The sequence below is a fragment of the Cydia fagiglandana genome, chromosome 18 (genome assembly GCF_963556715.1).
Source record: "Cydia fagiglandana chromosome 18, ilCydFagi1.1, whole genome shotgun sequence".
In the NCBI taxonomy this organism is placed as follows: Eukaryota; Metazoa; Arthropoda; class Insecta; order Lepidoptera; family Tortricidae; genus Cydia; species Cydia fagiglandana.
The window spans coordinates 10893967-10920527 of NC_085949.1; the positions used below are offsets into that span (position 1 = coordinate 10893967).

The 26561-nt window shown below is 37.7% G+C and overlaps 2 protein-coding genes and 1 long non-coding RNA gene across 3 annotated transcripts; 2 read left to right on the plus strand and 1 right to left on the minus strand.

The window, feature by feature from the left end:
• Nucleotides 1-633: 633 nt before the first annotated feature.
• On the plus strand, nt 634-1796 carry LOC134673339 (uncharacterized). The gene is made up of 2 exons (XM_063531302.1): nt 634-786; nt 944-1796. Exons 1-2 carry the CDS (start codon nt 720-722, stop codon nt 1672-1674), a joined length of 798 nt encoding a protein of 265 aa, XP_063387372.1. The 5' UTR covers nt 634-719; the 3' UTR covers nt 1675-1796.
• Nucleotides 1797-2210: 414 nt separating this feature from the next.
• Nucleotides 2211-3059, minus strand: LOC134673104 (uncharacterized). Its single transcript, XR_010099414.1, has 2 exons — nt 2976-3059; nt 2211-2414 (listed from the first exon to the last, which is right to left on the minus strand). It is a non-coding gene; the product is annotated as an uncharacterized LOC134673104 (long non-coding RNA).
• A 2426-nt stretch (nt 3060-5485) lies between these two features.
• On the plus strand, nt 5486-16756 carry LOC134673103 (uncharacterized). The gene is made up of 4 exons (XM_063531043.1): nt 5486-5570; nt 11607-11698; nt 15657-15739; nt 16510-16756. Exons 2-4 carry the CDS (start codon nt 11608-11610, stop codon nt 16735-16737), a joined length of 402 nt encoding a protein of 133 aa, XP_063387113.1. The 5' UTR covers nt 5486-5570; nt 11607; the 3' UTR covers nt 16738-16756.
• Nucleotides 16757-26561: the final 9805 nt, after the last annotated feature.

Sequence of the window (26561 nt, forward strand, 5' to 3'; positions counted from 1 at the left end):
GATTTTTGACCCCCCCATAATCATCCAAAAATCATGATTGAAAATGACTCCATTTCCTCCTACTTCATGCTACCGTCATCCGACAGACCCCCCCCCCCCTAAATTGAAATAACGTAATTTATGAATAGCCCCTATGTATGTATGCTTGAGTAAAGATTTGTTAATTATTTTTTTTACAATGTTTTTGGATTAATTTAAGTTAGTAAGAAGGTACTTTATAAAAAAGTCTATCAATTCAGAAAATTCCTGACATTTTCGTGTTCCGTCCCCATTCCTGACAAAAGGCCAAAATTCCTGACATGTCAGGAAAATTCCTATCATGTCAGGAAAATTCCTGTCATCTGGTAACCCTACGCCGTGTGTGGCAACGTAGCACACTTGTATGACAATCTATTTTACCAGTGTAGTTTATAATTATGTAAAACTATAAAGGCTACGAAACCATAATTATATCGCTTATCATCTATATCGAATCCACCATGCCTTATCCGTATTAAAAAAAAGTTCCGGTACCCATAATTTGCATAAGAAATTCAATAGTTTATAATTGTGCTTATCAATATTATCTACTTCATGCTAAATTAATAATGGGACTTAATTTTGATATATGTACTAAAGAAAAGAAAAAAAAATCATACGGACAGATGCGTGACAAAATTTTAGTATAAAAGCCGGGTTTTAATGCTATTATTTGCCATAATTATACAAAAATAGCCACAATGATTGCTAAATATTTGTTAGGATTATTCTTATGTTTGCTAGTCACAGAAAATATAGGTAGCACGGGTAAGTTAATGCTTTGTATTAATTATAAGGTCGGTTATCGGTTTGCAGCCAATTTAAATTTTAGAAAGAAATACACACTCTGATTTTAAATCTATTAAAATCTCATTTAAGTTTTTGTTATTCTGGCTATAAATAAATGATTTCGGTTTTATTTTAGCTGCTTTTAAACTTATTCCGATGAATATGAACATCAGAGACATTTTTTATGAAGATATCGATGAGATATTCTCCGAGGAAATATCTGAAGAGATCTCTTATGACATTAGCGAGGAAATTACTTACGACTACACTGATGACTTGATCAGAAGAATGATCAGCGGGATGATTTATGAACAATCCACAACAGATTCATATAAAAATATCAAGTCGGAGACGATCAAAGGGACAACAGAGGACTCCTCTAAAAAGGTTAAGGGCGTTGTCTCCGGAGAAACTGCAGAAGATTCCTCCGGTAAGTCCAGGGAGGATATTGCACAACATTCTCTGGGAAAAACCAACAAGGCTGTCTCGGGAGAAACCGCAGAGAACATATCCGGTAAGAGCAAGGAGGTTGTTTCCGGAAAATCCACAAAGGACACCAAAGGTTCCACTAAAGTCAAGAGAGGTGTCTCTGGGGAGACCGAGGAGGTTTCCTCCGGAATGGTCAGGCAAGCTGTCTCTGGAGAAACCGCAGAGAACATATCCGATAAGAGCAAGGAGGTTGTCTCCGGAAAATCCACAAAGGACACCAAAGGTTCCACTAAAGTCAAGAGAGGTGTCTCTGGGGAGACCGAGGAGGTTTCCTCCGGAATGGTCAGGCAAGCTGTCTCTGGAGAAACCGCAGAGGATACCATGAAGACTATGATGAATTTCTCTGGAGAGACAGAAGAACTCTTCCGGAAAATCTAAAGAATCTTTCTCTGGGGAGATCTCAGAAGATAAATATTAAAAGCATCTCCGGATCTCAGAAGACAGCTCTTCAATAAAACTAACTAGGGCTATTAATAAATGTAACCCGAAAATATTATAAAGTAGTAGTTTCTTCTAATTATGTAAGTTTAGTATCTTTTACCTTAGCATGTAGGAAGAGTCTGTTGTATGGGGCCCAATACTTGCGTACATTCCACGACTCTTCTCTTTCCACATAGACTATATTAATTATTTAGAGACTGATAATTTTTAACTTGTCAATCTTAAATTCCTCTACTTTATCTTGTTACTCTTATTAGGTTAATACAATTAAAGTTACTACAAATAAAAAGAAAGGTTTTTAATTTTTACAGTGGCGTTTAAAAGTGCATGAATAGATGTCGACCGTGATGCCTTAATATTACGGTTGAAAGTGTGGAAACATCTCCCGCACTTTTGAACGCCAGTTTACAAGGTAAGGTACCCGAATATGTTCAGAATACTTTTCTACTCGTTTTAATGAAACTCACAAGAAATGAAGACAATGATCGTATGCATTTAATTTGTATTCATCCAGCAGTAGGTGTTCCTTTGACGAAAAGCGAGTATGAACTAATAGGCAGTTCCAAGAATGAGTACTTTATACTCAGGGTTTTGCTCTCGTTGTCGAAATCCACTTTCGGGGGATTGATGGCATTTACTCTCACTGAAACATAGGTGACCTCCGTATTGGGTGGAACCTGGAATAATAATAACTTATTAATTGGAAAACGGTAGAAGTAGATTTTTGGAAATCCAAACCTATCCGTAGTGTGAAAATAGTAGATTGTGTCACAAGGGAAGAAAGAAATCCTGAACGAATAAGTAGAAGGTTTCTATAATTTAAAATGTTTACTCATAGGGAATATTACGCAAAACTAAGCAGGGGGCGCCACTGCCATTATCCATCACAGTCGTGGGGTCTATCGCGAAACAAGAAAATCGAAATTTCGTTAACCTCTTTTACGTACTAGGTAGGTATGTACTGTCGCCATCAGATATATCGGAGCGGTCAAGGTGCTCACAAATATCTGAACACGCCTCTATTGTCAGAGCGTTAGAGTGCGTGTTCAGATATTGTGAACACCTTGATCGCTCCGATATATTGGCGACTGTACATAGAGTCTGTATGGAAAGAGAAGAGTCGTAGAATGGTAGAATGTATTGGATCCCATATGTTTCACGACTCTTCACTTTCCACACAGACTCTACCTACTCTATCTACTCGTATATTTCATACGTAATGTTAAGTAAGGACTTACGGGTACGTCAACATAATTGTTATATTGAAACAAATGAATTTGACCATCTTTTGTGTAAATTTGTTTACCGACTTCCTTGTTACCCGTAGGCAATAAACATGAAACGAAGATCAGTTTTCGTCAAAATGTTTTTTTTTTATTTAATTTATTTTAACAAAAGTACATACACAATTACAATGATATGGTTTCGCCAAACTGCTGGACAGTTTGTTGGCGGAATACAGCACTCTTTACTCTTTACTTATAAAACTATAACTTATATCTATGTATTAAGGTCTAATTTGGGTATTCGCAATGTTTTTTTATCTTAACCTATTTTCTTTGAGAAAGGATTTCATTAAACATAATAATTTATTAATAATTAAAATAATACATAAAATAAAATTAACATTAATCTTCACGCCGAGATTTTCTTTTTAATTAAGGTTAATTTTCTTTACAGCGTCGTACTTTTTGTATAAAAAAAGCAAAAAGGCTTGTTGTGTCAGCCACAAAATAAATACCCACTGTACACATTTCAACCATAATTATTTAGACCAGTGGTTCTTAACCTGGGGGTAATTACCCCCGTGGGGGTAAAACTGGTATTTTACGGGGGTAATAAGCTAACCTAATATAACAATACAACAAACGTACACGTTTTATTTTTTATTACCATTGGGAGGAGGGGTAAAATCAGGTTCCCTAGTTAGTCATAGGGGTGACCGGACTGAAAAGGTTAAGAACCACTGATTTAGACTGTCAACCATTTTAGAATCATGAGACGGGGGGACGGGGACGGACTGCGGAAAACAGAGAGTTAGACCAAGAAAAGTTTGCAGAGATTTTGATAGCCCACGTACTACGTAGCAATCGCTACGATTTATAGTTACGTGTGTAGCCAGCATAAGCAGTGGTCACCTCTCTCTTCACCTGTCCTTACTTTCCCTAGAAATGTGTACCTTGTGTCCGACCGCAACCGGTTTTTTTTTCTGAACCCGAAAACGAAGTTTGGCCGAATCCGGGCCGTTTGGCTTCAAACTTGTGCCTGCGGGCGAAAGATTCGGCATTTTTTTGGCCGAAACCTATCCTTCGGCCGAAGCCTGATTTTTATGCCGTATTAACTTCGGTTGGGATACTACATACTACTTTCATTTTATGTCACTGTGACAAGGTGCGAAGTGGCACTAGGCCCACTTGCACCATTCCACTCACCCGGTTAAACCTGGAGTTACCATGGTTGCCAGTACGATTTGACACTGGGTTAACGGTTTAACCGCTTAACTCGGGGTTAGTGGGATCGTGCAAGAAGATATAACGACCGGTCTGGCCTAGTTGGTAGTGACCCTGCCTGCGAAGCCGATGGTCCTGGGTTCGAATCCCAGTAAGGGCATTTATTTGTGTGATGAACACTAATATTTGTTCCTGAGTCATGGGTGTTTTCTATGTATATAAGTATGTATTTATCTATATAAGTATGTATATCATCGCCTACCACCCATAGTACAAGCTTTGCTTAGTTTGGGGCTAGGTTGATCTGTGTTAGATGTCCCCAATATTTATAAAAAAATATTTATTTATTTATTTATAAGTGACTAAACCCGACTAAAACTTACCAAACTCGTAGAAATATTCATTAATAAAAGCCGACACGTTAACTGCGAGTTGAAAAACAACAAATATTCCCAATAAATGTTTCTGGTTCATGATTAGATGGTAAAAGACCTAGTATTTGACAGCCTAACTCTAATAATTGACACCTCCATCACAAGGGAATAAGGTTGAAGATGGCAACTATTGGAACAAAGTACAGCACTGGGATATTTAAGTTATTCACTGCTATCGTGGTACGAGTATGCCTGTTGTGGTATGGCGTTTTATAAATTATATGCTATTAAATTGAGGTAAGTATTACTGGCATATAATATTATTTAAATTTTAAACCATGTAAAGCACGTAGCTTGAAATTAAAATATGTTTTATTTTATATTATGGCTCAGTTATATTATAACAAATAAGGAACTCTACTTGAATAGGTTAGGCTCGTAAACTATATGCATGGTGCTATTTTAAAAGATTTTTTTTCGTGATAGTGCGATTATACTTTGGCTACCCAATAAATGAATTTCGTCACTCGAAAATGTGTGAACAAAACGGCGAATTGATATTTTTGAAATACGAAGATACTGGTGGTAATGACCACTCATTTTCATTATCAGAATTTAAATGTCTAGTGTTCGAGATATACTTATTGAAGGGAGCCACACAAATCGGGCGCTCGAAATTAAAAAATCGACCCCCTGTTCTCTGAGACCTTTGCTCACCAACTCGTCGTCAATATTTTTTCTATGCACACCCAGCTGCAAAAGTGCATACCCAGTTTATCAATGAATTCCATTCATAAATGATTCATTACTATTAAGTTTTTAGATAATAAATGCGGATCGCTGAAACAATTATTAAACGTGTAACTATCGTTAATTGATATTTGGCTGCAATTACCACGGTCTCTCAATTAGTTTTGCTGCAAAACCCACGTGTAACTACAGCATTAGAATTTTAATCATTTCCATTTAGGTACGGCAAACCTCACTGTCTACTCTGCGCTGTCAAGGGGTAAGTGTCAGTATAATGGCCGGCTGCATGAAACACACCTGATAAAAAAATATAAAATGCATACCCGGTGGAGGTACCTGACATTTAGTTAGCTTCCAATGCACTTGGTCGGCCTAGGCTTAACTTGGAAAATTTAGTGTAAATGGCAAAAAAATTGGAAAAAAAATCATCAAAAAAAGCCTCATCGAAAAATAGAATGAAACTTGTATGGTAAATAGGATAGCTGACTTTGAGCCTTTGTGCCTGAGTGCTGAGTAAAGTGGTTTCCAGTAATACTAATTGAGAAACCATAGAGCAATTGCAGCCAAATATTAAGGTTAACTCACGCTAGATCGAGTCGGGGCCAGGCCGGAACTTCCGGTGCTTCGTTTTTTATGGAAAACACCCGTCCGATCAGCTGCCATAGAAAATTATATGTACGTCGGACGCCTCGGCCCGGTCTAACGTGAGTCATCCTTTATGATAATAATACATACTACATAGTATCGGTCGCAGAAGTTGCTGCTTGATAAAAAATTGTTTAAAGCATGCCCAGAAGACTAATCAATTTTTCGCCAATCTGGTTAAATTGTCCGATCGAATCATCCCAGTTTGGCTCGCCGAATAGGCTACTTTCCTACAAATCAAATCAGCTTCTTTATTAGAACTGTCAAAACGATTTGCTAATATGAAATTTATGAAAACGAATGTAGTGACGTCACGGTAAACTCAGCTACTTTTTATATTTCAATCCGATTCAATAAATACAAATTGTGTTTAAAACTATCTGCTATCTATGTTTTTCTAATAATAATCTGGTGCTTTATTTCGTGCACGATAAGAGCGCTCTTACAAGAAAAGTCGAAATAATGCAAAATTGATGATACTAGTCGACGAAATTCAGGACTTTGTGCTCATTATTAGAAACAATGAGTACTTGTTCCAGTAAAAGTGTCTTCTTATCTTTTTAAATATCGTTGTAAATATTAGAAAAAGGACTTATTAAATTAGTAATGAATTTTTTTCTGATGGTCGTTTCCGAAAAACCCCGTGAAGCACTGAACGGCAAGCTCTTATTTGGAAATGTTGAGAAGTTTACTCTGCTAAACCTGGCTATTTTGTATTACTAATACCCTGTACTTTAGGCATATCAAACGATATTTTTCCTACATACCTTTGAGAAAGAGAAAATCAAAGTAAAACGAACTCAATTTTCTCTCCGAAACAAGTGTCAATTCCTACGAAAATCTACTTAATATCGAAGTCATTTTCATACTCAAGCAATCTGCAACGTTTGCTTATACTGTTGGTATACATTAGTGTTTATGAAATTCTACTATAATTTTTTGGCAATTTTTTGAAAACTACTCTATATTACCGATGACGCGCGCTGCGCCAGCTCAGTGCCGCGGCAAAGCTTGTAGAGGCAGGACGTGTGTCGGTCGGCTCCGCACATTTTCAACGGCGACGACGAGATTTTTTATCATTGTGTGCGGCGGGCGCCGTGTAAAACGCTATACTGTGTGCGTGTAAACCGCAACGAGAGACTTTGATCCTAGCACTGTTTTTATAGTATTATAATTTATAATGGTACAGTTTAATAAACTACCGGACAGGATTAAAAATATTTGAAACGACCTGACATTCTATATGTATTAATTTTGACTCAAGATAGTACTCAGGGTCTGATGATGGAGCCGGAAAGTAGTCACCGGTACCAATCAACCATGCAACTAAACCACTTCGTGTTTAGGCTCGTTTTATTCGTCTTAACAAGATCTTTGATACAAGATAGTACTCTGGGTCTGATGATGGAGCCGGAAGGTGGTCACCGGTACCAATCAACCATGCAACTAAACCACTTCGTGTTTGGGCTCGTTTGATTCGGCTCAACAAGATCTTTGACTTAAGATAGTACTCAGGGTCTGATGATGGAGCCGGAAGGTGGTCACCAGTACCAATCAACCATGCAACTAAACCACTTCATGTTTAGGCTCGTTTTATTCGTCTCAACAAGATCTTTGACACAAGATAGTACTCAGGGTCTGATGATGGAGCCGGAAGGTGGTCACCGGTACCAATCAACCATGCAACTAAACCACTTCGTGTTTGGGCTCGTTTGATTCGGCTCAACAAGATCTTTGACTTAAGATAGTACTCTGATCTGATGATGGAGCCGGAAGGTGGTCACCAGTACCAATCAACCATGCAACTAAACCACTTCATGTTTAGGCTCGTTTTATTCGTCTCAACAAGATCTTTGACACAAGATAGTACTCAAGGTCTGATGATGGAGCCGGAAGGTGGTCACCGGTACCAATCAACCATGCAACTAAACCACTTCGTGTTTGGGCTCGTTTGATTCGGCTCAACAAGATCTTTGACTTAAGATAGTACTCTGATCTGATGATGGAGCCGGAAGGTGGTCACCAGTTCCAATCAACCATGCAACTAAACCACTTCATGTTTAGGCTCGTTTTATTCGTCTCAACAAGATCTTTGACACAAGATAGTACTCAAGGTCTGATGATGGAGCCGGAAGGTGGTCACCGGTACCAATCAACCATGCAACTAAACCACTTCATGTTTGGGCTCGTTTGATTCGGCTCAACAAGATCTTTGACTTAAGATAGTACTCAGGGTCTGATGATGGAGCCGGAAGGTGGTCACCAGTACCAATCAACCATGCAACTAAACCACTTCATGTTTAGGCTCGTTTTATTCGTCTCAACAAGATCTTTGACTTAAGATAGTACTCAGGGTCTGATGATGGAGCCGGAAGGTGGTCGCCGGTACCAATCAACCATGCAACTAAACCACTTCGTGTTTGGGCTCGTTTGATTCGGCTCAACAAGATCTTTGACTTAAGATAGTACTCAGGGCCTGATGATGGAGCCGGAAGGTGGTCACCAGTACCATCAATCAACCATGCAACTAAACCACTTCGTGTTTAGGCTCATTTTATTCGTCTCAACAAGATCTTTGACTCAAGGTAGTACTCAGGGTCTGATGATGGAGCCGGAAGGTGGTCACCAGTACCAATCAACCATGCAACTAAACCACTTCATATTTAGGCTCGTTTTATTCGTCTCAACAAGATCTTTGACTTAAGATAGTATTCAGGGTCTGATGATGCAGCCGGAAGGTGGTCACCAGTACCAATCAACCATGCAACTAAACCACTTCATGTTTAGGCTCGTTTTATTCGTCTCAACAAGATCTTTGACACAAGATAGTACTCAGGGTCTGATGATGGAGCCGGAAGGTGGTCACCGGTACCAATCAACCATGCAACTAAACCACTTCGTGTTTGGGCTCGTTTGATTCGTCTCAACATGATCTTTGACACAAGATAGTACTCAAGATCTGATGATGGAGCCGGAATGTGGTCACCGGTACCAATCAACCATGCAATTAAATCACTTCGTGTTTAGGCACGGTTTATTCATCTCAACAAGATCTTTGACACAAGGTAGTACTCAGGGTCTGATGATGGAGCTCGAAGGTGGCCACGGGTACCAGTCTACCATGTAACTGAACCACTTCGTGTTTGGGCTCGTTTGATTTGTCGCAACAAGATCTTTGACACAAGGTAGTACTCAGGGTCTGACGATGGAGCCGGAAGGTGGTCACCGGTACCAATGATGACTGACCTGATGAATGACCACCTTCCAGCTCCATCATCAGACTCTGAGTATCACCTAGTGTCAAAGATCTTTTTGAGACGAATCAAACGAGCCTAAACACGATGTGGTTTAGTTGCAAGGTTGATTGGTAATGGTGACCACCTTCCAGCTCCATCATCAGACCCTGAGTACTGTCTTGTGTCAAAGATCTTGTTGAGACGAATCAAACGAGCCCAAACACGAAGTGGTTTAGTTGCATGGTTGATTGGTACCGGTGACCACCTTCCAGCTCCATCATCAGAGTCTGAGTATCACCTAGAGTCAAAGATCTTGTTGAGACGAATCAAACGAGCCTAAACACGATGTGGTTTAGTTGCATGGTTGATTGGTAATGGTGACCACCTTCCAGCTCCATCATCAGACCCTGAGTACTGTCTTGTGTCAAAGATCTTGTTGAGACGAATCAAACGAGCCCAAACACGAAGTTGTTTAGTTACATGATAGACTGGTACCCGTGGCCACTTTCCAGCTCCATCATCAGACCCTGTGTATCTTCAGTGTCAAAGATCTTATTGAGACGAATCAAACGAGCCTAATCATGTTACTACATGGTTGATTGGTATCCGTGACCACCTTAATCATCACCATTATCATCAGATCCGAGGATCTGATGATAATGGTGATGATTAAGGTGGTGGTCATACCAGTTCGTTTTTAAACCCTCGTTGCTACAAACTTTACAACCTGTAGGTACCAAATGCAATGACGAAACATGTAAATAAGCGAGTACCTATAATTTCTTTCAAGTAATATACCTTCATAAGTACGAGTATGGGGCTATTCATAAATTACGTCGTTTCAAATGGAAGGAGGGGGGGGGGGGGTCTGGACATCGGATGATGGTAGCATGACGTAGGAGGAAACAGAGTCATCCGAAGCATGATTTTTGGATGATTTGAGGGGTGGGGCCCCGGTCAAAAACCGTCAGAAATAGATGACGTAATTTATGAACAGCCCCTATGTACATTTGCACTGCATTTAGTATTTTCGTACTTACCAAATAACAGTTTTAGGACTTTAAAAGTTAAGTACAGTTAGTGTTGTTATGGTTGATTTCAATATGCTTCGCGAAGGATCAAGAATGTTAAATCCATCATTGTAGTGCGAGTGTGGTAGAAGGGATCGGCATACTGAGCTCGCACGGCCTGCCGCAGCGCGTAAAATACCTAAACTCGCTCAACCCCGAAATGTAATAGCACTCTTAAGTACAGGAAACACCCCTATTCAACCGCCGACCATGACCGATATTACCGATAAAATGGGGCCAACCAATTAGTGACGCCAGTATTTTCGTTTTGAGGCATTTTTAGTCAGCTCTCTAATATCACCTAAAAAATATAAATAAAAGATTAATTTAGGTTTATTTTATAGATAAGTTAGTTTATTTTTATTTTTAACGTTTGTATCTGCCTTATAAATAAATATGTATTATAATAAAAGATATAAATCTAAAATTGGTGATTAAATTGGAAATTGATGCCAATTTCAGTTCTGATCAAATCGGTCGATTTGATCACCCCTTCTGGACTCCACATTAAGTAGGAACCAAGTTTTTGAAGTGAAAACTTCTTTAGCGGCGCTGAGCACTTTTTGAGGTGGGGTAAAAATGATAAACTCGATTCAGCGTAACGTAACATAACGCTGCGTCTTGTGTCACGGACAATGTTATTCACCAAAGAACTTTAGTCATAACGTATCATAATCAGGTCAATTATTTAAAACTGGACTTTTGTATTAAGCAATAAAGCTCAATGTTCTAATCTTGTACGGGCTGAAATACGAGGATCTCACAGTTCCATTCTAACTTTATATCACTCAAATATAATTCAATAAAGCTAATCTTGATGAAATCTCTAATAAAAGTGAACTCTAGTACTGGTGAATCAAACTCAAAATATCATGACCAAATATTTAGATGCGAGGCCTGCAAGGGAACTCTACAATTTCTATTCGAATTTTAAACAATTAACGCTACAAATTTAAGCTCACTGGCCAGCAATTTTGGAACTAAAGTTTTTCAATAGAAAGGAGGATGGGTCAATTATATGAGTACATAGTGCAGGGGGGCGATTTTTGAAATTCGATCGCTCGATTTCGTCACTCGAAAATCGGTGGAAAACGGCGAAATGCTAATTTTTGAAATAAGAGCGATAGAAATTTGGAATCGAGTTGTATTTAATTGACCACTCGTTTTCAATTCTATAAGTAGAATTTAAATGCATAGTAGTGGAGATATTATTGAACGAAATACACGAAATCGAGGGGTCGAATTTAAAAATCGCACCCTGCAGACATTTTGGACGAGTCATTGAGTTTTCACTTCTGTCGGCACTCCCGGAGTGCAACCCGTTGTTTTTTTTTATGGTTTTAGAATGGCTGCCGGCAACTTGAGGCTTGAGGTTTTGTGCCTATTGATAGCAGTAGTCGCAGTTACAAATGCAACAAATTACTTTCATGAATTTGGTAAGTCAATGATTAATCGAACGAGCGAGCGAAGCGAAGTCTTACATTCAACTTTGAACACGCGGCACGTCCCGGCATTTCGATGTTTTTAAGCTGAACTGTCAGAAGATAGTTTATTACACAATAACTTAAGTAATTTGTTCTAATTTAAATGAAATTGGGTAAACGTGTAGTCGAGGGCATTATATTTTAGTCATTAAATTATGAGCAGGCTCGATCACGGGGTTATTGAGCTAGTAGAACTTAGAAGGCTAAAAAGCTATTTGTGCGGGGTCTTGCTATTCTGGTCATCTTATTTGCAAGAAAGTATGGTCGAGTTTGGTATCAAATGAAAGTGCTCGGCTTACACATTTATAATATTATTTTTAAATTTACCATTTTATAATAATGATTAGCAAGATAAAACCAAATGAAATAAACATCATATAGGTATATGGTCAAGCAAATCTTGTCAGTAGAAAAAGGCGGCAAATTTAAAAAATGTAGGCACGAAGGGTTATTGTCATTGTCCCATAGAAAATTTGAATTTCGCGCCTTTTTCTACTGACAAGATTTGCTTGTCCATCTATATTTGACATGTGATAAGAAACATTTAGGCTTACCATAGATACAGTTTATTTTAATCCCTATGTTGACATAAATCTATCAGTTAAGGGCTCCACTGACCATGCAATATACCTCGCGCGATTTTCGAAAATTGTCTCTTACTCTCTCTCTGACGAGTTCTCAGTTCGGGCGAACTACAAGTATAATTTAATTTTCACCACACCAGCTCGGAAATAATTACTTTGCACTTCAAAAACGAATAGCAAAGTTGCATTTTATCCACATGTGAGGCAAAGTAATCAAATGCAAATTTTGAGTTGTTTTTTTTCTTATGTTTGCTGGTAGAATTGACTTTTAAATGATGATTTTGGATGATAAATATTTAATAACATTCATTTGGATTTGATTTGGTTTGATTTTGTTTGATATTTACATTTAATATTTTAGTTAGGGAGGCGAATAGGGGAATTTTCGGCAATACTCGAGCGTGGCAGTTTAAGATAATTATGAGAGATACCTTAGAGTCCTTAGACCTAGTAGGGTAACAGCACCAGTGGCCAGCCAGGGACCAGTGGTCAGCCTTTTGAGTCGTTTATTGGTCATAAATATCTGGTATATTCGTTTAAACAAATCGCGAGTACTCAAATAGGAGCTTTGATTCCTTATGGGTTAATACGTCACACGACAGGTGCGGCGAGGGAACGGGGGGAAGGAATATACTCGTTCATACAGGTGCTGTTTGTCGACGAGTGCAAAAGTGTCATGTCCGCCATATTTTTTACTGCACGTGGTGTTCTCTTAACAGGCAAGAAAAACTATGTTTTAATGTTATAAGTTATTATTTTTGTTAATGATTGGTTTGTTTATTAGTTTATCTATTAAATTGGATCATCTTTTGATGAAAATATCAATATTTCACTTATAAATTGAGGGGGCTGGCCACTGGATAAAACTTTTTTCCATAGAATCCAGTGTTCAGCCCCCCACGGCTGACCTTTGGGTTATTCGTTTATTTTATTATTTTCGAGCCAATGCGACCGTTAGGACCGTTAAATTTACATTTTCAAATTTAGTTAGGCATGCCCTAGTCAATTTTAAGTAAAATCCAGTAGTCAGCCGCATTTGAAATTATGTTATAATGCGGCTGACCACTGGAACTTCTTCACTCCACTTCGCGGATCCAATACTCGGCCATTGACGTTGCTTGGTACGTCGCCGCCAAAAATATGTCCACATTTTTAAACCCTATCTCATTGAAATAAGGTTCAAAAGTGTATACATGTTTATGACGTTAACTATACATAACTATCATTTTGCTTTTTAGGTATATGACTTTGTTTATTAATCATAATTAGATCTGCATATAATCGTTTCATTATTTTTTACCGAATAGGTACCTTCTTCTTCCTCGCGTTATCCCGGCATTTTTGCCACGGCTCATGGGAGCCTGGGGTCCGCTTGACAAATTTTTTAGATATAAGAATTGTATGTAGGTACTTATATATAAGAAAAAATAATGATAATCATATTGTTGGTTATGATATAAATATAAGTGATTTTGATCAAATTATTATGAATATTATAAAGGCTGAGTACTGGGTACACAGAGGCTGCTTACTGGATTTTGGAGGCTGACTACTGGAGAAAAGTGCCACTTTTTGTTTTAACTTAATTATAGATATTATTAAGAGGATTGTTATTTTTTTAAATATTTTGTTTTAAAATTATGATAAACAATTGATCTAACTATGTCATTTGTTTAATTATCCGACTAATCCTGTAGAAATGCCGAACGTTCAAATTTAAAAAAGTCGTTATAAGGCTGACTACTGGTGCCTTTACCCTAGAACAACCTTGTAAAGTATTTAGCTCTATATGTAGTGACGCGCGCTTAGGATAGACGATCAGATTAGTAAAAAAAAATGGATAGTCTGAAATACTCGAGCGCGTCAGATTAAGATATTGGGGGTCGATTTTAGTGTTTAAAGACTAAATTTAACTAATCTGACGATAAGTCCTTGACGCCGCCGAGTTATAGGGTCGCGAACTTGTAAAAAAAACGTTAATCCGGCATTCTCGAGCGCGATTTTTTATTTTTTTATTTTGAAGAATATAATCTAAAACTTACTAAAAATACAAAATCTGCCGGTTTCCGCATGACCGGAAGTGTGGAGGAGCCATTTCGTCTTCCTAAGAACGCGTTGCGGCATATAAGTCGCGAACGATACATTTTACAAAAAAAAAGTTTAAATAAACAAAAAAGGTAATTTTATTTTACACAAAAAAGGTCTCTTTACATTTTTGTCCAAAGTTAAAACTTTTTGACTTGACGCATCATAAAATCGGTCAGATTAAGAGAACCCACCAACATTTTTGTCAGATTAAAAAAATATGCTTTTAGGATACCGAGATAAACCTCCCCTATGAAAATCTGACGCGCTCGAGTATTTCAAAAAAACATTTTTTTTTGCATTTTCAAAAATTCATTGTAACTTATCGTCACGCCGAAATCGTCAGTTTTTTTAAAGGAAGCTTCCTTGGGGTCTACTTAACACCCCTTCCGAAAATCTGACGCGCTCTAGTAAATTTTTTTTTTTGCATTTTTGACTACTTTATATGCCTACCTCCACCACGCAAACCGGCAGATTAGTATACCGTTGTTATCAGAGGCACTCGGGGCATACGTAGTATGAATATCTGACGCGCTCGAGAATGCCCAAGTAACTGTTTTTTTTAACATTTTTGAAAAACCGTACACGCCAAACCCACCGCTAAAATGGTTTTTGCCATACGAGCTTTTCTTTTCGAAATTATTTTATCTTTCGATTTTGATAGGTCTCGACGGCGCCGTTGAATTACTACGCCATTTAGCTACCTCGCCTCCCTAACTATTTGCTTCGGGTTGGTGTGGTGAAAAATTTTGTGTTTCACTCGGGGGCAAATTTTGTTTAACCGCTCGTGCTAATATTGATACCCTCGCAACGCTCAAGATTCCATTTTTCGAACCACTCGCTACGCTCGTGGTTCAATTTTGGAATCTTTCGCTTGCTCGGGTATCAATATTAGCACGAGCGGTTAAACAACAACTTTGCCCCCTTGTAAAACAAATGACTATTATTATGCTAAGTACTCTTTTGTACTCGTTGTTGGTTGTTACTTTGGCTCTGTCTACTGTATGTCTAGTTTTTTGTATGTAGGTACCAGCTTTTTAGCAGTTTATTTTAAAATTAAACTTTAAGGTGGTCCGAAGAGGTGGTCCTATCTACATATCCTACATAACTTATTATGACTACATTTACTTATAGTATTGTTCACTATTTATGTAGCACTAAAGTTCTCGTGATGATTTTGATTCTAAATTGGTTTTTCTGTTCACCTGTTTTACCCAGGAAAACTTAAATTAATGTTTCAGGTAATTTCTCGAGAGGAGAAGAATCTTTCCAAAAAAGGGGAAGCATTTACTCATTCAGTTACAAGAATTGGTTTGAGGTTCCTGTAAGTAGCAGACGGTCCCAATTTGATCCTTATTATTTAATAATATATGGTTATATTGATTATTTCAGCTTCATACACAAATAATTTAAATACGAATATTTATTTATCTGTCTGTCCGTTACCTCTACATCAGTGGTTCTTAACCTTTTCAGTCCGGTCACCCCTATGACTATCTAGGGAACCTGATTTTACCCCTCCTCCCAATGGTAATAAAAAATAAAACGTGTACGTTTGTTGTATTATTATATTAGGTTAGTTTATTACCCCCGTAAAATACCGGTTTTACCCCCACGGGGGTAATTACCCCCAGGTTAAGAACCACTGCTCTACATGCTAACCGCTAACAGATTGAGATAAAATTTGGTATTGAAATAGTTCTAGACCTGAGAAAGGACACAGGGTTTTTTTTTAGAAATTATCATAACTATCATCCACCGCAGACGAAGTCGCGGGCAGATGCTAGAATTATAAAAAAAAAAATTTGGTTTTCGCTCCGAACTCATTATAATAGGTAATCAAAACATCGAAACAAAACTAAACGACGGGGCATAGCAGTCTGGCAAAAAAAGAGTAGAAATTAAAAAGTGGCAACACTATAGTGTCGTCCCGTTTTCTTATATAAATTGAGTTTAAAGAGACGACACTACAGTGTTGGCACTTTTTAATTTCTACTCTTTTTTGCCAGGCTATACACTACGTTTGTAATTTGTATACAAACGCGCTCATCCCATTTCATCTTAATTTTTTTTTAATTCATTCTTTTATTCTAGGAAATGAAGAATAGGTTGATCACTGGTATCAAAGTAATCGTAAGCGGGGGCGCAACTCCAGATGTGTGGTATAGCAGGCCGTGGGTCTACATCTACTACTATTTTCCGCAAATAACCGTCAGCGATTACGCAATCTTCGCTAAATCTGTGCCGTGTCGTCCTTGCCAAAGGACCCTGCCCAATGATGCTTCGAATGGTGAAGACTTCATTGTTGATGGAGAATTATAAATATAATAGATAAATATTAAAAGACTTCACTTATTTCACAAATCAACCAAGCCCCACATAGCTCAATATGGTTTCAAATCAAAATCAAAAATCAAATAACTATCATTTATTATCAGGCAACTAAGGCCCATAGATACTCGTACATACCTTACAAACTAACATACATACGATAGTAAAATCTTACATTACAAGCTAAAAAGTTATTTCGGCGACACGGCGGTTTTCAGTTGTGTCGCATATGGTTTATATGGTTTGTGTAGTTAGTAGGTACCTACTCTAAAAACTACTTCAATAAGGTAATTATGAATAATGGTAACATTCCATTTCTAACCGCAGCTGCACTACCGGTACTGAACGCGTCGCTGTCATTGTCACTTTCCATAGTAAAATTGTCAGTAATGCAGCTGCGGTTAGAAATGGAATGTTACCATAAACAATACAACGATTGCTGCCAATTTCGAACGTATACTGACACCATTGCGCCAATATATAGTCTGTATCTCTATACAGGTATTTAAATAAAAGTAAACAAAATCTACCCTCAATCAAATAGCTCCTTAGGCCAGTTGTGGGTAAATGAAAACGTTACATGATCAAATAATGTAGGTTAGAGTCAGGTCGTTCAGTGACAGATCCAGGCGCTTTTGTATTTGGTTGGTTAACTAATGAATGTTATACATAATTATAACTACCCTACCCGAAAATGTACAAATTGTTTGTTTACTTAAATACCTAAAGATAGAGAGTATAAGTAGGGACAAGTACGAGCGAAATGCACGATCTGAGTTTAGATGTCAGTGTACGTTCGAATCTGCCTATTTGCTCTTTGCAAGGTGCAAGATTTTATTAGGGCAGCTGTAGTGATAGGCTCGAAGTGGTTTGTAGAATGTCTCCACGAAAATAAGGATCTAATTTATTTTTAATGAACTTATTTATTGATAAAAACAAAGAAAGGAATAAACAAACATAATAAAACTTACAAAACTATAGATAAATAATTTGGCCAAGTCCGAGATAGCTCGAGGCATTTAGTGTTCCGTACGGCTACCATCAGTTTGGCATTGACATAAACGATATCGTGAACGTAATTTACTTCCTATAGGTATATCTCTTTCGCACTAATATGTCAGTACGAGCGAGATGCATAGAAAGTAAATTACGTTCACGCCCACGGTAGCGTTTATGTCAATGCCAAACTGATGGTAGCCGTACCGCTCGCATCGTTACATTTTACAGAGGTTGTTTGCCTGTTTTTAGGATACCGTATTCAACTACACACACAGAACAATAGTACAAAGTGTCTAAGTGCGAAGGCCGAAAACCGAGCTTTAGCAAAATGTCATCGCTTTAGCACAGAACAATAGTACAAGTGTCTAAATGTGAAGGCCAAAGGCCGACCTCCGCGTAGCCCGAAGGCCCGAAGCGTCCAGGATGTCAGTGCTTTAACACAGAACAATAGTACAAGTGTCTAAATGCGAAAGCCGAAGGCCGAGCTCCGCGTGGGGCCGAAGGCCCGAAGCGTCCAGGATGTTAGTACTTAAACACAGAACAATAGTATAAGTATCTAAATGCGAAGGCCGAAGGCCGAGCTCCGCGTAGGGCTGAAGGCCCGAAGCGTCCAGGCTGTCAGTTCTGTGTTTAACCACTGACATCTTGCAGGCGTCGGGCCTTCGGCCCTACGCGGAGCTCGGCCTCCGGCCTTCGCATTTAGACACTTGTATTAATTACCTGTGTTTAGAACTGACCTCCTGGATGCTTCGGGCTTTCGGCCCAATGCGACTTCAGCCTTTGGATCTTGCGACTTAGACACTTGTACTTAAAAATACTTGGAAAAGTTACGGGAGGCGCGCGTCTGTCGGACGCTTCGGATCTTCGAATCGCTCCTTCGGCCTTTGCATTTAGTTAGATTCTTGTACTATTGCTTTGTGTTTGAATACCGAAGTCGAGCATCTCGCGAATGCTTGATGTATTATAATAATTTAGAGTAAGGCCAAGCGCGCACCACGATTTTTTGTCCTGCGATAATTTTGTCACAGAAATGCAACGTATGTGTTTATATGTTAGTGCGTGCATATCAGACAAAAAAATCGCAGCGATTTTTAAATTGTGATTTGTCACATTTTTCCGCGATTGTTCGCGACGCGATTGTCGCAAAGTGAATTGCAGCATGCGGAGTTGTATGGCCCCGCGCGCACTATGATAATAAAATCGCACCCCGGCCGGACCTCAGTCGGCATTTCGCTCTCCAAACCCCAACATCTCGGCACCTGCATCTCCAACGGAGTCTCAAAATGAGACGCTAGATGTTGACCATTTAATTATGGAAATAGACGGGGATCACCTTTGTGTTATAAATGCTCAAAGTCATACAGCAATCGCATATTAAAGACACGTTTCATGACAAGCGACTGGTCGACTTTTTCATTTTCATCGCAGTGCGCGCAGTGAATTTTCTGCGATATATTACAGTGCGATTCTAAAATCGTGTCGCAAAAATTAATATCGTGGTGCGCGCTTGGCCTATAATACCTTAAAATGTATACTCCTTCAATTTGAATTTAGAACTCATTATTATTTTTTATTTGATTTTGTTTCTAGTTCTATGCCATATATATAGACTTTAATATTATTTAGAACTGCTAAAAAACAAGATCGGCTTACTTTAAATATTTCGTAAATTTTACCTTTGTTTCTAAAAACTGTGATATTTAACTGTCATATACTATTAATGTCTTCCAAAATTATTTTCTCGTAACAGGACTGAGGGGCTACCGCGTAAACCGAAATTCGCAATTTGCGGGGATCTTTCTCTTTTACTCCAATGAAGGCGTAATTAGAGTGACAGAGAAAAATGCTCGCAATTTGCGAACCTCTATTTCGCGGTTATAGCCCTGAATCTTGTTGCTCACCGATCCGTTCAAAAATATACACAAGTACTGAATATAATTAATAGATATTATAATTATACAATTAATACAGAAATGTAATGGTACTTAATGAAAAGGAATATTGTGTATATTGTTTCGACGAATCAGATACTCTCAATAAAATCTATACATGAGGCCAAAGCTGTTCATAAATATTAAATGACTTTATTATCTCTATACGCCTTACTAACTCTTCTATTGTGGAAAAAAAAAACACAACGACAGTCAAGAACGGAATTCTTAATTTGAATTTTTTAGATTTTTGAGATGCCTAATCCATTGCTTGGAAAGCCCGTTCGAAATTGAAACTTATTTGCAATATAATAAGGTCGTATTTTGTAGATCTCTCTCATACTTATAGTAGGCTATTGAGATAAAATTAAATATCCCACAAAAATAAGCAAGCAGAATTAAACTTTGTGTCAAAGACATAAGTCATAAATTTCAATGCCAAAGTTTTAACTAAGGATGTTTCTCGCCTAATATGAATTGACCAGTGTAAGCATCAGTTAGCTAGCCCTAAGCAACCAAAGGTCAAGCTGCAGTTGAAAAACTAATAAAGATAAAGTTAAGCTGATAATTTTCCCGCCGTCTCCATGCTTCTTTAAGTTGGGTATTGACTGGTCAGCTGCCTGTTAGCTATAGTTTTCGCGAAAATCGCCAGGACAGAGGTGAAAATTTTTGTATGAAAACTTGCAACTTTAAATGCATTTTTTGACGAAACTATTGCAGTCTAAAATGAAGTCAAAATCAGTCCATCGACTCATTTTTTTGCAAGCTTTCTAATGGTACCCCACACGATTCTTACAAATGAAAAAAGTTTCAGCCTACCCCTCTCAACCCCCTAAATTTCCCCCTTTAATAAGAAATAAGCAGTTTTGACTTATTCACAATATGAGTGGTGGTAATTGCTATAACTGTTCCAAATTTTAGGTATCTATGTCAAACGGTCTCTGAGAAAAACGTATTTAACTGATTTGCAAGACCGAAGTGATCCCATAAGTGTTCCGTAAACAAAGTTTTGTACGGAACACTAAAAATTTGCCCCAGGTCGCCGTCAACGGGCAAGGTGCCTAGAAGGCTGGCCGTATTTCCCCGCTGTATAGCGATACTAATACGCTGGGCGAACTAGTGGCCAGCCCTCTGGTCACCAGAAGCCTCTATTAAGCGCGCCGACAAGTCTTTGTACAGTCGACGCGCACTTGGCCCCCGAAGTTTCGACACCAAACGCCGCAAATATGTAGCTGCTTCCCAGAGCGGCATATTTGCGGCGCTTGAGGCTTTCGGCTGAGGAAGCCGCTGAGCGCCAGCAGAATATTTTTAATAGATTATTTAATTTTGACTACTAGTCAAATCGGTTTCTTATTTCGAACTGTCAAAACGATTCTGCTACTATGGAATTTATATGAAACACTAAGATGTGACGTCACAATCAAATCAGGCACACAATCAATTGAGTCGCTTAACTTCAAACTCGGGTAAATCCATCTGTCAGATTATGCGATTTTGGTATTAAGAAAACGTAATATAGGGTAGATATTTGCTGAGAGGGTCCAATGGATTTACTCGAGTTTGAAGTTAAGCGACACAATTCAAGTAGGTAATACTCATTATATTTAGTTTTATACGGGTTTTAAAATAGAAATTGTGTCTAAAAATAACTGGTCTACGTTTCTCTGTTAATCTCCTGGTGCTTTATTTCGTGCATGGTGTAAAATTATTTATTTTTAATACAGTCAAATACCCAGGTTTTTAATTACCTAACTTATAATCGATCCGCAATCGATTACGATTCGTTTTGATGCAGTTTTCACACAATTAACTAGAATTTGATATACCTACCTACTTCGACCACGAAAAATTTGCACCTAATGTCAGTTGTGGCTTGTGCACAAATCACGCGAGGTTCGATAGGGGGTGGGGGGTCACGAAAAAATCACGATAGATCACGTTGGGGGAGGGGGGTATAAGGAAGCCTCACGTGTATTTTTCTACAGTGAACGAAACTATGAAAAAGACACCTAACACATGAGTAGATACTTTTTCTCGGTTTCGCTAAACATAAATCTTCACTCTGCACTTCAAAATAGCGAGTCTAATTAACGAAAATAGAAAAAAAACATGATTTTCTATATACAATACTATTTTTCTTAAAATTAGGTCGAATGAAAAAATTTAAAAAAATACACGTGAGGTTGTGTAATAAGTAGCCGAAAACACCTCGCGTGATTTGTGCACAACTACGGTACCCTACACGAGCATGGCGCGACATTTTAAAACATTCAAACATTCATGAAATGAAGTTAAAATCGATTGGCACACTTCATGCTTAATACTATTTCGAGACCATGAAATGAATGGGTGTAGGTTTTTATGGGTAGGTACTTCTATAACAGTACATATACTCGTAGGTATATTAACTTGGTTTTCACAATTACGGTTACCAAATGTATTGTGATTGTGACTAATAGAGTAATTAGTAGATAAGGTGTATTCGAGTAATTTCGTATGTCGGATAATTCCGAAAATCAGATGAAAACTCGAGATGAAAATGACCCAAAATCCCATCATAATCCGAGTCCGTTTTCGGAATTTTCCAACGGTTTTCGACATTCGTTATTACCCGAATATACCTTTTAGGTATTAAGCAAGGGATGACATTTTCCTTCTCTTTTCCGTCTCTTTCTTTTTGTTAACGATGGAAATGGATAGAGTGAATAGAGTCAGACCAAGTTAACTATGCAGCAATTTTGATAGTAGCACAACTGTGCATGTGCAAGTGTTATCTTAAACGTCAAACTTCTATGCACTTATGACGTTTAATATACTTACCTAGTGCTTGCACTGTATGTGCAATCAATATCGCTGCAGAGTTATCTTGGCATGACTCTAGTAAATGTACGCTTCACCGAATGCTTAAGCCCTAGACTTACGTTTAATTTTTTTATTAGTTCTGATATTTTCTTACGAATATGTTCAATACTAAAATAGAAACATAGATAAATTTGTCCTCATTTAAACATACCTATAAATTACTGAAATGATTGGACGTGTATTAAAAACATTTTTAAAGTCATTTCTTCCAATTCCCTTGCTTGTACCGTTTACCGAACTAAGAAACGTGATTTGCACATTATACCGAATAGGGAGCCCGCATTACCGAACTAGGAAATAATTGTATGAAAATATGGTGTTGAGTGGTGCTCAAACTTCATTAGTTCACTATTAAATCCCTACTATGCTTCGTTTTTTAGCATTATAAAGATGGTAAGCGATCTTGACGTGTCTTTTTTATTGAAAAATACTTTTGAAAAATAAGTCAGTAAGTAAGGTACGCAACAATTATAAAACATGTACGCATATGTATAAAAAAATTTGGCTGTTTCATAAATTTTGGCTGGTCCATTTTCTATGGAAGGGTAATTTTTTTTTCACGATTTCGGAGTTGGTCCCATAGTAAAAGATGCTCAGTATAATCCCAAAACCTCCCTGGGAATGGGAATGTAGTTAATTTTTAGCCACACTGTATGGGAATCCCGGAATTTCATAACAAAAGATAAAAGTTTTTTAAAATCACAATCGCCCACGACGAGAGGAATCTAAAAAAAAATTTTTGGACATCTAGGTTTGGATCACCCTGTATAAAATATTATTGCTTCATTATTTTTATTATCCTATTCAGTTTTTTGTCCACATTCCAAGATTATTATCAGGCGTCCAATAAGTATGTCTAAAGTTTGAAAAGCGCTGGCATTGAAATAATGGTCACAAAAAATAAACATATAAATATCGACCTAGCCGTTATCGTAATAAGGATGATATTCTCATGAACGTCGAATAGAAACATGGCCAACGCAAACATGAGTTCGGTAGCAGAGACCATGGGTACCATTCACCGAACTGCCGTTCGGTGAACGAAACATGGAAAATATGTGGAAGCTATTTCGCGAACGGATTTTGAAAATAGTATTTAAATCGTAATCAATGTGGTATAACTACAAATCTATCTTTAAATTTAATACTTGAATCCATTACAAAACTGCACATGTATAAAGTTCTTGCTAATATTGACGTAAAATATCTAAAATTATTGTTTGATAATAGTCTTGCCAAAAACCTTATTTTGATGCCAAAAAGTCGTAAAACATGAACATTTCAAACGCAGTTTTATAATAATCTATATAGGTTATTGTTGTTCGGCAATTGCTCATAAAATTACAAATACATTAAGTTATTTGTGAAATTAGGTAGTTAATCTAAATAGTTCGTAATCAACCATTAAAAAAATAATTTCAAAAACATACGCTTTCCCTGATTCCGGACGCTGTTCGATAATACCTTCCAGTCAAATTGTCGATGTATTCATCACCGAACTCACATTAAGCTTAATTTCTGATAATATGACTGCACTAAATTAGTTAAATTTACTAAAATACACAAACTAATTAAGTAGTCACACTGAAAAACCATACTTTGAAACACAGAAGTAAATTTAAAAGGTTTTATGACCTTAAGAAATATACGCAACTTCTTACCGATTTCTTTAAGGTTGCCCATACAAAGTGGCAATCGGCAGCAACGATCCGTTTCGATCAGTTGCCACGTCCCAACTGCGGGACAAATTGGCCGACTCTGAGGCATAGTGGAAGGGATAGGTATTTAACTCGTGGAAAAAAAATACGCAAGTAAATATCAGCTGTAAATAATCGACTTATAGCCTAAAATAGAAGAAATTCGGTGATACGGACGGATATTGAGCGTTCGGTGAAGCGTACTTTTACCTTAATCCAAATAATATAATTTTGATAATATATTTAGGTGCGTTGCAATTAGGTACTATTAAGAAATAGAAAGCACTAACCGTATTTCTAAGAGATTCCGATCAAGTTACGCTCCCGACGCCATTACATGCGCAAGCGATCTCTATCTTTCCCACGCTGTCAACCGCTAGGGATTGACACCGATGCTAGTGTTGTTGCAAGTTTTGATTTTCCGGTTAACAGTTCGGCTTTTCCTGACAAGACCTTCGCCCCGAAGGTCAACACCAACAGCAGTTTTTTTTTTTTTTTGTTTTTTTTTTTTAAATATATCTTGGGCTCACTAAGCTGACATGTCTCATAGGCTCGCTAAGCATTCGTATCATAGGCTCGCTAAGCTGATACGTCTCACAGGCTCGCTAAGCATTTGCATCATGGGCTCGTTAAGCTGATGCGTCTCATAGGCTCGCTAAGCATTCGTATCATGGCTCGTTAAGCTGATACGTCTCACAGGCTCGCTAAGCATTCGTATCATGGCTCGCTAAGCTGATACGTCTCATAGGCTCGCTAAGCATTCACAGTATAATATTGTTAGTTTTTATAGCAAAATAAATGAGAATTGAGCGTCCTTTTTCGCTAGCGGCGTGTTAACTTAGATAGCGTCCTTTCGCAGCTAACACTCAACCACCGTTAGTATATCACACCGTGCATCAATATTTTACGTTAGAACTTAACTTATTCCACATTTATATGGTCCGTCGTCTCACTTCTGAATATTTATTAAGAAATAGAAAGCACTAACCGTATTTCTAAGAGATTCCGATCAAGTTACGCTCCCGACGCCATTACATGCGCAAGCGATCTCTATCTTTCCCACGCTGTCAACCGCTAGGGATTGACACCGATGCTAGTGTTGTTGCAAGTTTTGATTTTCCGGTTAACAGTACCTACACCTACATTGAAATGTAAAGATTAGGGCTTGCAATATCGGGTGGTTTCCAATTCCGGAACTGATTTTCGATATTGGATTCCAATTCCGGAATTCCGGTTCCGGAATTAGGGTATATCATACTTTTATTCGATTTTTTATTAAAAAAGTGGCCAAGTGCGAGTCGGACTCGCCCATGAAGGGTTCCGTAATAGCAAGTAACATAATAAAATTGCGGTTTACGGTTTATGACGTATTAAAAAAAACTACTTACCAAATCTTGTTCAAACCAATTTTCGGTGGAAGTTTGCATGGTAATGTACATTATATATTTTTTTTAGTTTTATCATACTCTTATTTTAGAAGTTACAGGGGGGGGGGGACACACATTTTACCACTTTGGAAGTGTCTCTCGCGCAAACTATTCAGTTTAGAAGAAAATGATATTAGAAACCTCAATATCATTTTTGAAGACCTATCCATAGATACCCCACACGTATGGGTTTGATGAAAAAAATTTTTTTGAGGTTCAGTTCTATGTATGGGGAACCCTAAAAATTTATTGTTTTTTTTCTATTTTTGTATGAAAATCTTAATGCGGTTCACAGAATACATCTACTTACCAACTTTCAACAGTATAGTGCTTATAGTTTCGGAACAAAGTGGCTGTGACATACGGACGGACAGACAGACAGACAGACAGACAGACAGACAGACATGACGAATCTATAAGGGTTCCGTTTTTTGCCATTTGGCTACGGAACCCTAAAAAGCAACAAAAAATGTGAAATTCTGACACTTTACCTTTATTAAAGTTGTATTGTTTAAGAGAAATTTAATTTGAAGTAGGTATTTATTTTTTCACCTCTTATTTTATCACATTATTAAAATTACCTACTTTTATTCACTTCTATGATACGGGGTATTTATTTGGGGAAGCTATAGTTGATGCTAGCAAACTATTCGATGGATAATTTTATAAAATAGTTAAATATAATAGCTTCCTACTCTTCCTAACCTAGTATTCTCTCTATAACAAGTCCAAAGATTTTTAAATTTCAATTCTTAGTATTCACTTATGTAGGATTCTGACTATTCTAACCAAGTAAATCGCTTTGCTTTTTTTATGAGCCCATATTGTCCATACCTAATACTATAGGTAGTTCACTGAATGACTAAGAGGCACTTAATAACAACAAAAAACACCAGTAA